The 13,226-nt window shown below is 26.8% G+C and overlaps 1 protein-coding gene across 1 annotated transcript in view; it reads right to left on the reverse strand.

The window, feature by feature from the left end:
• Nucleotides 1-13,226, reverse strand: part of LOC129607895 (cardioacceleratory peptide receptor) — a 67,395-nt gene that overhangs the window by 2,732 nt on the left and 51,437 nt on the right. The window contains exons 3-4 of the mRNA XM_055519140.1: nt 9,147-9,344; nt 7,339-7,599 (exon numbers count right to left, since the gene is read on the reverse strand). Of these exons, the coding sequence (XP_055375115.1) occupies nt 7,339-7,599; nt 9,147-9,344 (459 nt within the window). The remainder of the gene's footprint in view (nt 1-7,338; nt 7,600-9,146; nt 9,345-13,226) is intronic.

A 13,226-nucleotide genomic window follows, 5' to 3' on the forward strand; every position in this document is an offset into this window, starting at 1 on the left:
TTATAGGAGAAATAACCTATAAAATTATAAATATATTTTTCGGAACTCTAGAGTCTAGGGACGTCGAATAATTTTAAAATTTGGTGTTGAAGCGCTTGTCTTAACCGAAAATTTAAAAAGTCTTTTGTTTGTTTGCGGCTTGTCTCTCAATGGATGTTTATGTTGACTAAATATGTTTGTTGGAATTATTAACTAATAACTGTTATATTCCTAATATTACGATTTATGGATGATCTAACAATTCTGACTCTATGTCTTCTGAAGCAGAAGAAAATGATCCAAATACAATATTAGGAAGAAACTTCTTGTTGTGAGCAGAAACGGATTGGATATGTTGTTTCAGTCTCGTAATATTTTGAAAAGTGAATTTATCGGGACGGTAGTTTTCTTTTGAAAGCCTAACTTTTTTCCGAATTAGTTATATAACCACTGTAAGAATTAGAGGTGGAAATCGAACATTTTATTGACTCTGAATAACTTTCTACAAATTTGTTAATACCCAAAGTAAATAGGTAGATTTACAACTGTATTCGCCCCCCTCCTATTCACTTAGACCATGTAACCTCATTGAGATGAATAGGTTATAAATATGCCTTCATTTTTCTAAAAAAAAATTTCCCGTTTGTTTTTTTTTTTCGGTATTTGTGCAATTAACTTTTTCTAAATTTCCATAAACATTTTCATTTTATGTAAAAATTTAAAATTGCTTCCTCAATAAGTAAATTTTTTATTTAATGCAACAATTTCAAGGCTTTAAGCATTTATCGGGGAAAAAAAAGCAAATTATCTTCTACATGCGTTTTTTATGTACTTGAATTAAAAAAATTTACATAAATACCTAATAAGCACATGCATCAAACAACAAAAAGAAAATTTTAGTCAGACCGACCTATTCTAAATATAAACACGAAATATACTTTAAGCTAAAAAATATTATATGAAATCAAATACACACACCCATAAATATTTCATAAAACTTAAAGTATAACTTTCAAAGTGAATCCTTCTGAATCTTTCGATATCAGCTATATATATATATATATACATACGTGTACATAACCCTCAGGAAAAGTGCGCGTGTTTTTACATTAATAAAAAATTTTTTGACTTAAATTGCCTATTTGAATTTTAAACAAGTTAAACAAGATTTTTATTTTTTTTTTTCTAGTTCTTTACTTAAATTATTAATTTTTTTTTTCGTGTTCTTGCTTTAAACTTTAATATGGTTGTTTTCTTTAACTCCTTTATTAGATTATTAGAAAGAATTACATCAAGTAGAAATTATAAAAGAACAACTGTTAATTTCACTTAAAATTTGTTTTATAAAGGATTTAATATAATATATACAGGGCCGGTTCTCTTTCCTTTAGCGCCCCCACACGGTTTCCAAAAGTAACGCTGCCTTCTCCCCACCCCCGGTTTTCAAAGTATAATGTACAATATGCAATTAACATTGCACATAATAATTGTGCCCCTGTTTTGCTGCCCGCTTTGCATATGCTTACTTTGCATATAAAGTAGACCTGGCACTGAATATATGGTTGCTTGTATAAATGTTTTTTTTTTAAACATAAATATATAATAATGTATGTATGTCAAGTGAAATATTGCCATTAAGAAAAACGAATATTCCAACCTACTTCATGTTTTTCTATTCTTCTTTGTGTTTATTCTGCTGATTTCTGATGGTGAAAAAGGAAATTTTAATTTTATAAGACAAAAAAAAAAACACTAAAATTAAAAGGAAAATAAAATGGGATGCAAAATAGGGTTGTTATTTTTTCAGCTTCTTATAAAAAGGATCTGCCATATAAATGTATGTATGTACCTAATCTAACTTAAAGGTTAACTTTTTAAAAATTCGACAATTTTAATAAAAGAAAGCAACAATTAAAGTCATCAGAAAGATTTTTAATAGATTTAGGTAAAATATATGTATGCAATGATTATACTTTTCTGTTTTACTATAAACAATAATTAAGTTCTTTTTTGAGCTTTGAGCTGAGCGACTGTATATATGAACGATTATCAGTATTTTTGAATAAAATATTAAAAAAGGTTGTTAAGTGTAACGCGTGCATTAAATATTCATCAATTTATTAAATATTAATTTTGAATTTTAATTAAACTGAAAATTTTGTTTTAGCAAAAATTTTTTATATTAAAATTTTTAAAATATTTTAATTTAAATGTGTTGATTGGGTGAAATTTATTAAGGCAATATTTTAAGTTTCAAGCATATACAGAGAATTCTGTGATTCATTTGCATTTTGGGAAGCGATCGTATAAACTCACTGTTTAACTCGCTAAAAGTGAGAGGAATGTAAATGACTATCATATATTTGTATAATTTTTGAGTGAGAAAATTTTTTCCGCATTGCCTGTCTCGCTTTTTTTCAAAATGCATACAAGTTTCATTGATTTTGTTTTTGAAGGTAAGAGGTTCAGTCGATAATTTGAAAAGAAATTCAAAAATCCAATTAAAAAATGAGTAATCTTAGTGGAGAAATGAAATATTCATTAGAAAAACGAAGCATTCTGATTTGAAAGTGAATAAAAGGTGAGATGAAAAATCGAGATACACGATTCGGCTGTTAAATTAACAGCCAATATGTAAATCCAATATGTTTTAGTATAAATTAATTGAGAATTCTTAATTAACTGGGCTAATAAAGGAAATTTCATATTAATAATTTTAGAATGTTTTTGTATAACAATTAAGTAAAGATAACAAAGTAATTTTTAATTTCCGTATTAAGGTAAAAGTGATAAGTGATTCTGTTTATTAAAAATTAAACATTGTAGTCTAAAATCTATAAAATTAAGGATCCTTGAAATTTTAAAATTTTTTGAAATTTATTTGTTTTTAAGAAGTTGTACTCGTAGTTTTTCTATAAAAACAAAAATAACTTAATTCCTATTTAAATATTATTAAAATAGTTTCTATTCTAAAATTTGCAAAAGTTTATTTTTGAATTTTAAATTTTTTGGTTCCGCAGAAATCAATTAACACAATATCTTTTATACACAATAATGGTTTTATCAAAATCGTGGGTTATAAATTTACATCAAAATGATAAAGCAATTTTGACGATTGAATTGATTAGAACTAAGAAAAAGTTGAGTAACAGTGCATCGCGACCGGCATATGTCAAAGATCTACCGTATTAGGAAGGCTTAGGAGGGCTAAGCGTAAAACATGCATGAAGCACATCTCACCGATACCCACCTCTTCTTCAAATAATTTATAAGGCTCGACAAAACGCAAATAAGCTGTAGTGAATACATATGATTCTCCAGTAGTTCCTTCCTTTTGCCTGTAAGAGCACCATAACTTCTCAGAAAGAGCATTTCTGTTTCCTCCAACAGAAAGCAACAGGTGCTTTATACGTCTATCTGAGGTGCTTCCTAAGCCTGTAGTACCTCGTCAAGAAGCCAGTAAGAGTTCTCATCTGGTTCTTGTCCAAACCTATGATGTTCTTAAAGTGCGTTTAGTCGTTCTTAATCTCCTACATATTACTTATTGAAATTCCCATCTATAGCATTTTGAATGTCTTTTCTAAAATTCCTTTTCTCAATTGTCCACGGACCGATTATGAAATGGAATTTCTAGCATTTCTAAACGAACGCACCATGAATTTTTTTTTTACAAATGGACGTATACAGAGTCGGACGAGTAGAAAAAATAAAATTTATAAGCACATTTTTTCCGAAAATTTTTTTTAGAAAAAAAAATTTCAAGTGTCGTTCATATTTTCTTTTTATATTTGAAAGATCTCATAAAGTTTTGTAATTTAAGAATATTATGAAACATTTGAATATTTTAAAATATAAAAAAGTTCAAATCTTCAAATTCTAATTAGATCAAATATTAAGAGAGAGCAAAAAATGGAAGCAAAAACAAAACAAAAAAAAATTTATATTTGTTTTCATTTGCGAAACAATTAAAAGAAAATTAACGCACTTGAAAAGTTTTTCAGACAGGAAAATTTTTAATTGTATGTAGGTATGCTCTTATAGGCACTTATATGTTTCATAAAAGTATGCATGTATATTTGTTGGTAATTATTTAATTTTCAATTGGAATAAGGAAAAAACAATAAATAAGCCATAAATTTGCAAAAGAAATTAACAACGTTCTTAATTTTTGTCTTATAAAATTAGAAAAGTTATGAATTGAAATTAATTGATCTAAGGGGAAAATTTTTAATTGTTTTTGTCTTATTAAAAAGAAAACTCTTCTAAATTTTTGTTTTCGAGGAATTTTGCATTTTAGGAGTACGATTGAATAACAAAGTAATGAAAGTAAAAATGACAGTGAAATTAATTATTGTTATTGTACCGTTGGCATTCATGGAATGATTTTCCGATTGTCACACAATTTATTTGTTGTTCCTTTTTCTGAAATCATCACGAAATTTTAATTGCATTATTGAAATTCTCGCACTTCATTAGAAAATTTTTCATATTTCTTTTTCGAATTTTTTTATTTTATAATACGAGTAATTAACTTTTAATTGTATTGAGATTTCTATTTTTCACGTTAATAAAATATGAAAATTAGCTAAAAGATATACGATTAACCCCTAGGTCTTATGATATTCATTTATTTTAGACACAAGGGTAGGCACTAACAACAAATCGCAAAAAACAAATTTTAGAATCTATAGAACAAAATAAACGTGAGCATAAATTTAATGCGTATACCCTTTGCAGAATGCTCAAATCGTTCGAACTGATCGTGTTTATTAAACAAATTGAAAGCGACAAAATTATATTGACAACATGCTACCAAAAAATGAAAGCGAAATTTCTACAGAACTTCTCAGAATAAATCTGAGAATCTTAGAAAATAGGACATGTTTTTACTCTTTATCGAGAACCAACCAAGAGTCAACTAAGATTTGAGAAGCATGTTTGTCGCTGTTAAATCAAAAATGTCGCAAATAAGCAAGGTGTACACTCTTGCTGTTATTATAAAATTCGTGTGGTATTTAAAACTGTTATACGAAAAATTACTTTACTTTTGGAATTCACTTTTTGTAGTAGTCTATTTAAAGGTCTCAAAATTATTTTCAGATTAGAAAAGTTTTTCATGCAAATTCCTTAAGGATATTTTTTGTAATTTTTTTTTTTTTTTGATAACCTTTTTTAATTAAAAGTAACCTTAACCTTAATAGCTAATAAAAATTTTGTTTTACAAAATAACTGGAGGCTTTAAATATTTTAATTTATTTTCCGCTTCAATAATTTCGTTGTTCAATAATATGCTTAAGGGTTTAATAATTATTATGAATATTTTAATAGCTGTACTACATCACAATATTGTGAATTTGGATTAAGAGTTTTTTGAAATCATCCATAAATATCATTTGTTAGAATTTTGCTTCTACATATAAAATTTGTTGTGTTTGGAGCTACACACATACATAATATGAATTTTATTGATTTGCTTGGAAATTGTATATAATTTAGTGAAAATTTTAAGCTGTACTTCTTAACTTTAAGAAATTACAGTACTTTGTTAGTACCTTGAACTTCCGAAAAGCTCTCAACGTTATACCAGTACGAACGTATGTTCGAAGGGTATATACTAAATTTGCCTTACCGTTTGTAATGCTAAGAAATAATTGTCTGAGGTATAGACTCAAGTATATGTTTTTGATCAGCATTGAATTTTGAGTTAGCTCGATTTAGCCTTGTCTGTGCGTCCGTTCACCCGTCCGTCTGTTCCAACGATAACTCAAAAACTAATTGAATTAAGTTCATCAAATTTTAAAAAATGATTTATTATAGTAAATGCCAGAACCCTATTTAAATTGGATATGATCGTGGTACTGGTTCGGGTAGCTGCCATACAACTTCAAAATTTGTTTGTCTATATATCTCAGAAACTATAAAAGCTATGGTATTGAAATTTCACACAAGCGAATATATTTGTAGGGCCCATGTGTTTGATAAAAGTCGTTGAAATTAGTCGGTCCCTTTTGGTAGCAACCATACAACTTTATTAGTAGTTTGGCCATATCTTAAAAAATATTGAAAACACAGTACTGAAATTTTGCATAAGTCATAGTCTGTCTCATAGTCTGCTATGGCATATTTACTCGCACATAGGATAATAAATTCGTACGGGTATAACAGAGTTGACACAGTCAACTCTATTTTTTCTCGTTTTTTCTAATTTTGTCGGAAATATGCTGAAAAATATGTAGATAAGAATTTATATTATATTTTAAAATTATTTTTTGATTTGACCACAATTTATAAATATAAAATAATACGCTGTCAAGTATTTTTTTTACCTATCTATCATAAAATTCTTGTATATGTACCATAGACTCGCACTTTTATTAGCTAGAGCACTTATTAACAATCCAAACGACTATATAACTGTTATATAATTTGAAAATCAACCAAATAAGATTTCACAATTCGGTTATTGAAACCCCTTAATGATTAGTATCAAAGCATATATAATAAGAATGACTCTACTGTATTCATATTTAATCCATTATTTAAGTAAAGTGCGTTACAAACAGACATATAACAGTTCAATATTCAGAGCCCAGTTCGAGAAAATTTACGTGTATTTGTATAATTAAGAAACTATTTTTGAAAAATACATTTTTATTTCAGTTCTTTACCGAAAGATGCTAGGAAAAATACTAGCCCTTTGTTTCTAAAATCAATATTTCAGGTTCTAAAGAAAATAAATAACCTCAGGCGATTTATTCCTATAAGTAATTTGGAATGTGGATTATGGTGTCATATGATCGCTACTTGCAACTCATAAATGTGTTTATAACAAATGCCTTAGAATTATTAATAGAATGCATTACATGCATACTTTAAAATTTCTGTTGTAGTTGCCAAAAAGTATTTGGAAAGCAAATATATTTTATTCAAATTGTTTTGCATTTTTTTTGTCTCAAAAGAAATTGCTACCAAAAATCTCTCTATTCCCTTTTAATAAATTATAATCGACTACATAGAATTTATTTTACAGATTTTATTTAAGATGAAAATTCATAAGACTCTGCAGCTTTTAAGAGATTAAAAACTTTAATTATCTTTTCAAGATAAACACAACTTTTTCATTACTTTACAAAGTCCACAATATAGTATTGGAATAGAATAAAAAAAGGAAAATCAATTATAATGTTTGTTTTTTTTATTTACAGATTATTATTGGTCCTTTTCTTTTCTAATTTTATTGGAAAAACCAAATAAAAAGGAAAAATAAAAAAATCTTTTCCAACCTTGAATACTTATTGTAAAAATTAAGTTCAATATTTTTAATATTAATGCATAAGTGTTTTTTGTTTAAAAACTTACCAGCTGGTATAAATACAGATCCTTTTACCCATATTGTTCGGATTATTATAGCATAACAGGCTGATATAATAATTGTTGGTATAAAAAATAATGTTATTGATACTAAACTCATATACAATTTCCAACGCCATGCTAAACCTAAATCAATCCAACATTGTGATTGTCCTTGTATAATTGCCTCCTCATATAAAAATAATATTGGTATTGAAAATATAGCACTTACTACCCAAGCTAATATTACTAAACGTCTTGCTCTTTGCCCTATAATTAAATTGAAATAAAACAAAAAAAAAATCAAATAATTATTGTGGAAAAACAAACAAAAATAAATGTAAATATAAAAAATTTTTTTTTTTTAATTTTAACCTTGTGTATGAGATTATTATTGTTAAAGGATAACTGTCAAACTTATGTCAAATAATAGTAATGCACGTACTCGTTAGTGCATTATAAAAATAAATCATTCTATGGTCTGTAAAGTAGCACATTTTCCTCAAACGAATGTAAATGTATACCTTATTTTTAAAAACAATTCTCTCAGAATATACAATAGTTATTGCATACTTTTTGGATGAGAATAAAAATTAAAAGTAGCTCAATATAATTTTTAAAGAAAAATAATTTTGGAAAGAAATTTTCCTAAATTTTTGAGGCGATAATTTAAAAGGGAAGAGAAGTAGCAGAAAATTTTCTTCTAGAGGAAAAAAAAATTCTGACAAAAATCCGTTTGTAAAGATGTTTTGAAAAAATAGAAAAACTAACTTTTTGACGATTAGATTAAAACTTATACTCTCAACTTAACTTTAACAAAATTTTAACAAAAAAACTGTTGATTTGACTTATTGAACATTAAACGAAAATTTCAAATTCCAAGAATTTGAAGAGCAGTACAACTTAATTCTAATAAATTACAGGGCCATTTCTATGACTAAGTTTCAGTAAAATTGAAAAACTATTTAAAATCCAAAAGATAATTAACTTTTTTCTATTTAAATTAAAATTGCATATTTATTGGGGCAGGAGAAATTATTTTGCGAAAATTTAGCTCCAAATTTTTTTAATTGTACAAATATTTATTATTTCATATTTTCAAAACCAAGCCTTACTCATAGAAATATTATTTTCCCAACTGGATTTTCTCAATTTGATATTTGAACACCAAGCCAATACCCAATAAGGGTTGTATAATAAGGGTTATTTTATGTGACGTACCTATTCTATATCTTATTCTTTATTTTTAATACGCAATGACATATCGAATTATAATATAGAAAAAAATACATATTTATATTTAATTCAAATAGAAAAAACAGAATAAAAAAAAAATCTTTATGAATTTTTATTTCTTTTTACTGAACTTTTACACTTTACAACATTAAAAATAAAAAACAAAGTAGAAAAACAACCAAAGTATAACAAAAAGAAATCGAACAAGAGAAAATCTCTCCATTACATAACAAGGACATCGCCTTGATTCTACATCACACTAGGATACAAGTACATAACTATAAATCTGACCCCATTACATCTGCTGACCTCAAGATGATGAAAAACTGACCCCATTATATACGTTACTATTATCACATCATCATAACAACGAAAAGTAAGGAAAAGAAAAAATCAATGGCAAACAAAAAAACTGTATTTGAAATTTTATGGAAAAAAATTTTCATTTGTTTCATTTTGTAATTCAAAAAAGAATTAATAAAATTGAATAATGAAAAATTTTTAAGCAGTAATTTCACCATCTTTCCATGAAATATATGTATGTATGTGTGTGAATATTAATTTTAAAATATTTTACTTACATGAACCTGAAAAATTCATTGGATGAGTTATTGCATCATAACGATCTATACTTAATGCGACTAGAACGTATGTTGATGCATATGTTATACAGCATTCAGAGAATCTTATTATTTTACAAGCAGCATTACCAGCTCTCCATGTTATTGTTAAACGCCAAATAATATCAGTTAATACATTTAATAGTCCTACACATAAATCTGAAAATATAAGAGATAAAAATTTTTTGAATATTGCTATTTTAAATTTTTTAATTTTAAAATAAAGAAAATTAGAAATATTATGGAAACAGATTGACTGTGGACATAAAATAACTTTTAAATTCGACACAATCTAACAACAAAGCAACTGCACAATTGAAAATATTTTGGCACGATTTTGATTTTTGAAAGTTAGAGACCCAGTCTAGAATTTGTGTGATGTTCACAGTGGCTCAGAGGATCATTAGTGCATTATCAGACCAATTAAATTAGTATAATAAACGGATATCATAAGAAATAGCCACGCTAACTGAACCAAAGCCTTGTATTCACATAGCAGGCGATTCGAAACTTCATCCCTTTTTTTATTCTACATCCAACTGGAGGGCATAATAACTTTGATATGGAATTTGTAATCACTTGAAAGAGTCATCTATGTTGTGAACATTCACGATTTTGCTCAGTATAACATTCAACGTTGGTTTAGATACTTCGATCAAATCATCCGTTCCATTGCATACATAATTCAAGAACAAATAAAACAAACGCTACCATTCCTTCCGATATTGTTCCTTTTCTACCTATTTGTAATTGTCGAGTAACGGATTTCGCTAGCTGCCATATAATTTAAAAAAATTGTTTTAAAAATTTTCATATCTGATAAGCCTGCTCAAATATATCCTAGAAATTTTTGTGAAATCGTTAGACATGTTTGGATAACTGTTATACAGGCCTAAAAAACTAGTCTTCATAATGAAATTTTTGAAGTGTTTAATTCTGTTTGTTTAGATCTACTGAAACCCTTTTTCCTTGCTTTCTTTTCGTCTTATATATAGAGTTTTGATCAAATCTATTGCTTTAATCTTTAAGAACGTTCTGCATACTTTTTCGTATTAAATTAAATTACTGTTGATTAAAGAAGAAAAATCTAATCCTCCAATAACACTTCCTTAAATTTATTGATTAATTTAAAGAAAACTTCTTTCATATTTAATTTTCTCTCTAATAAAAAATTTATTCTTAAAACTTAATGGTAAGCTCTTTAATAGTAGTAAATGGAAAATAAAATTTTTCAAAATAATTTCACTTTGTATTTGAAAACAATAAATTATCATATTTTTTGTTATTTATCATAAAATAATCTAAAAATGTTATTGAATTCAAATTGTATGAAAAGGAGGCAAAAATATCTACTCACATTTTTTTTCTGATTGATTTAAAATACTTTTTGTCAGGATAATCATATCCGTATTATTCACAAAACAAACACTTATATAAATTCATTTTGTGGTGGGTTTTGTAATTCATGCATAATACACACAAACAATTCTTTTAATACTTTCGGAAAAAGGATATACATACCACATAAATATAGTAAATAACCAGCTCAATCATATACGGAAAAACAATTTTAAGAATAATTTAAGAAATAAGAAATTATTTTTATCCGGATGTTTTTCCTTCTATCTATATGTATACACATACATACAAATAAAATAAACAAGGTTCAATGATCCCAATATCAAATGATCAAAATAAAATAACAAGAAAAAGAAGTTGTCAGTAAAAGATTTTACCATTTTTTTTTGTATATTTTATTTCAAATGAACATGAAACCTAATTTTGAAATATTCCCGATTGTACACTATTTTTTTCATAATATGTGTTCAATAACCTAATTGTGAGGTGAGAGCGGTTACGATGATGGAAAAGTGTATTAAATATATAAGCATTAGGTAATAGAGTAACCTTAGCCTCAATACGAAAGATACGTTTCATTTAATACTGGCAAGTACAGAAAGATTATTTGTAAATGGAGCAATTTTTTCTATTTAAAAGGTTATTTCTTATATGGAAATCCAGCAGAATACAGAAATGAAGAATATAAGATAAATTTAATTGGAAGACGATCATATGCGTTTTGCATTGGTAATTACATTAGGGTAAGGAAAGCATCATAGAAATTCACATCGGTTTTACTAACATACTTAAGAAGCTGCATTGTAAAATCCGTATTCCTTCCAATTGAAATTGAAAAATTATAAAAGGAGGCGGTTAAAAAAAAAAAAAAATAAAAATTATCTTGAATTATTTTTGGGAATTCTATCCGGTACTCTGGGAGTACAAGAGATATCTCTCAATTGTTGTGGAATTCGTGATAAATTTTTTGTAAAAGTAATCGGTAAAAGAAAGGATTTGGAATATCTTTATATCTATTTAAATTTATTTTGAAGGAAGAGTGTGATTTAACAAAAAAGTCTTGAAAAAATTCAGAATCCTACTAATGATTTTTGCCCAACGGAACAATTAATTTAAAAAAGAGGGGGATAATTACCATATTTCGCCTCATGATTAACGAATTTTCAAAAGATTTTTGGATTATATAATGTATACGGTGTGCCGAAAGTCATGATCCTAATTGCCGTAATGTTCCTGTACCCAAAATTGTTATATTCACTATTTGAAGTTTTATTTTACTTCATTTTATATAGATCCTACTGCTCAATCAATATCTACTTCATATCGAGAAAAAAAAGGATTTATATTTTTTTATCTTATAAATATTATGCGGTATGACAAAAGATGTGAGCCATATTTTTACATTAAATATTCTAAAAAAAAAAAACGAAATAACATGGGATTTGAAACAATTTGTGTTCACGTATAAATTTCCCTTAGAAAAACAATTTGATTTTGGTGCGGTATGGTCCAATCTTAAATAGAAAAATTTTCTATATTCTCTTTTAAGAATTTCAGCTTTTTCTTTTATGAATTATTGAAAAAAAAAAGAAATTTCTTCATTTTCTGGTATTAAAGTGATTTTATCATAAAGATTGTAACGTAATATCAAAAGTATTATATTCAACTGACATATATATATATATATATATATAAATATAAAAATGAATAAATAATTTAAGATACCTTAAGGTATATTAAATTTTAACAAGAAACTTATATAAAATTTAATTTACAAGAAATGGATAACAACTTTTTGGTTAAATAAAAAGTTACCATAAAATTTTCATAGAGAAAATGAGAAGTAAAAGAATAAAGTTGGGTCAAACCAATGGTTTGTATTGTAGCACTTTTCCCTTCAACAAGTGAAAAATCTGCTTTTAAATACAGTCTATGCATACCCACCACACTATTAAAATTATTTTCATTCATATTTAACTATTTCTAGGATTGCATATATTTAGGATGACCCATATATGCAGTCTTTGAAATAAAGCAAAAATTAATATAAAGAGGGGTGAACATAAGCTCGATTTTAAGGTTTAATTGTGTGAGTTATGAAAAATAATTATATTTTTTAATATCATGGAATTTACCGTTAACTTCTTGCGTTTATAGAAATTTAAGAAAGCTTGCAGTTTCGGAAATATAGGGTGTCAAAAATTCAAATTTTACAAATTTCAAGGGGCGATAACTTGAGAGCGGGTGGAGATGGAAAAAAATTTTCTTCTAACGAAATGAACAATTTATTAATGTCTAAAAGATTCTAAAATTTCAAGCTTCCATAGGAGGGGTTTAGAAGAAAAACGACATCAAAAATTTGGAAAAAAAGGACTTTAGATAACGGTAAATTTGAACGGCCATTTTGTTTTTCTAAAGTTTAGCTATAGTATACCGCGCTAGGTGAAGCACGCCGCTGCCTTTCTGCGTTTGCAAAATTTCAAAAATGCTTATGGTTTCATTGCAACAAATAGTTAAAAAAGGCCATTTTTATGGTTTCGGGGGGGTATAACTTCTAGAGGGGGGGAAATAGGTAACAATTTTGTTCTACGGAAGTAAGTTTCTAGTAAAGATCTATGTACATATAAAATTTCAGCTTTCTATCCAAAAGTGTCCACGGACGGACGGACGGACGGACAGAGT

This window comes from Condylostylus longicornis, unplaced genomic scaffold, assembly GCF_029603195.1.
Source record: "Condylostylus longicornis isolate FDR11 unplaced genomic scaffold, ASM2960319v2 ptg000030l, whole genome shotgun sequence".
Classification (NCBI taxonomy): domain Eukaryota; kingdom Metazoa; phylum Arthropoda; class Insecta; order Diptera; family Dolichopodidae; genus Condylostylus; species Condylostylus longicornis.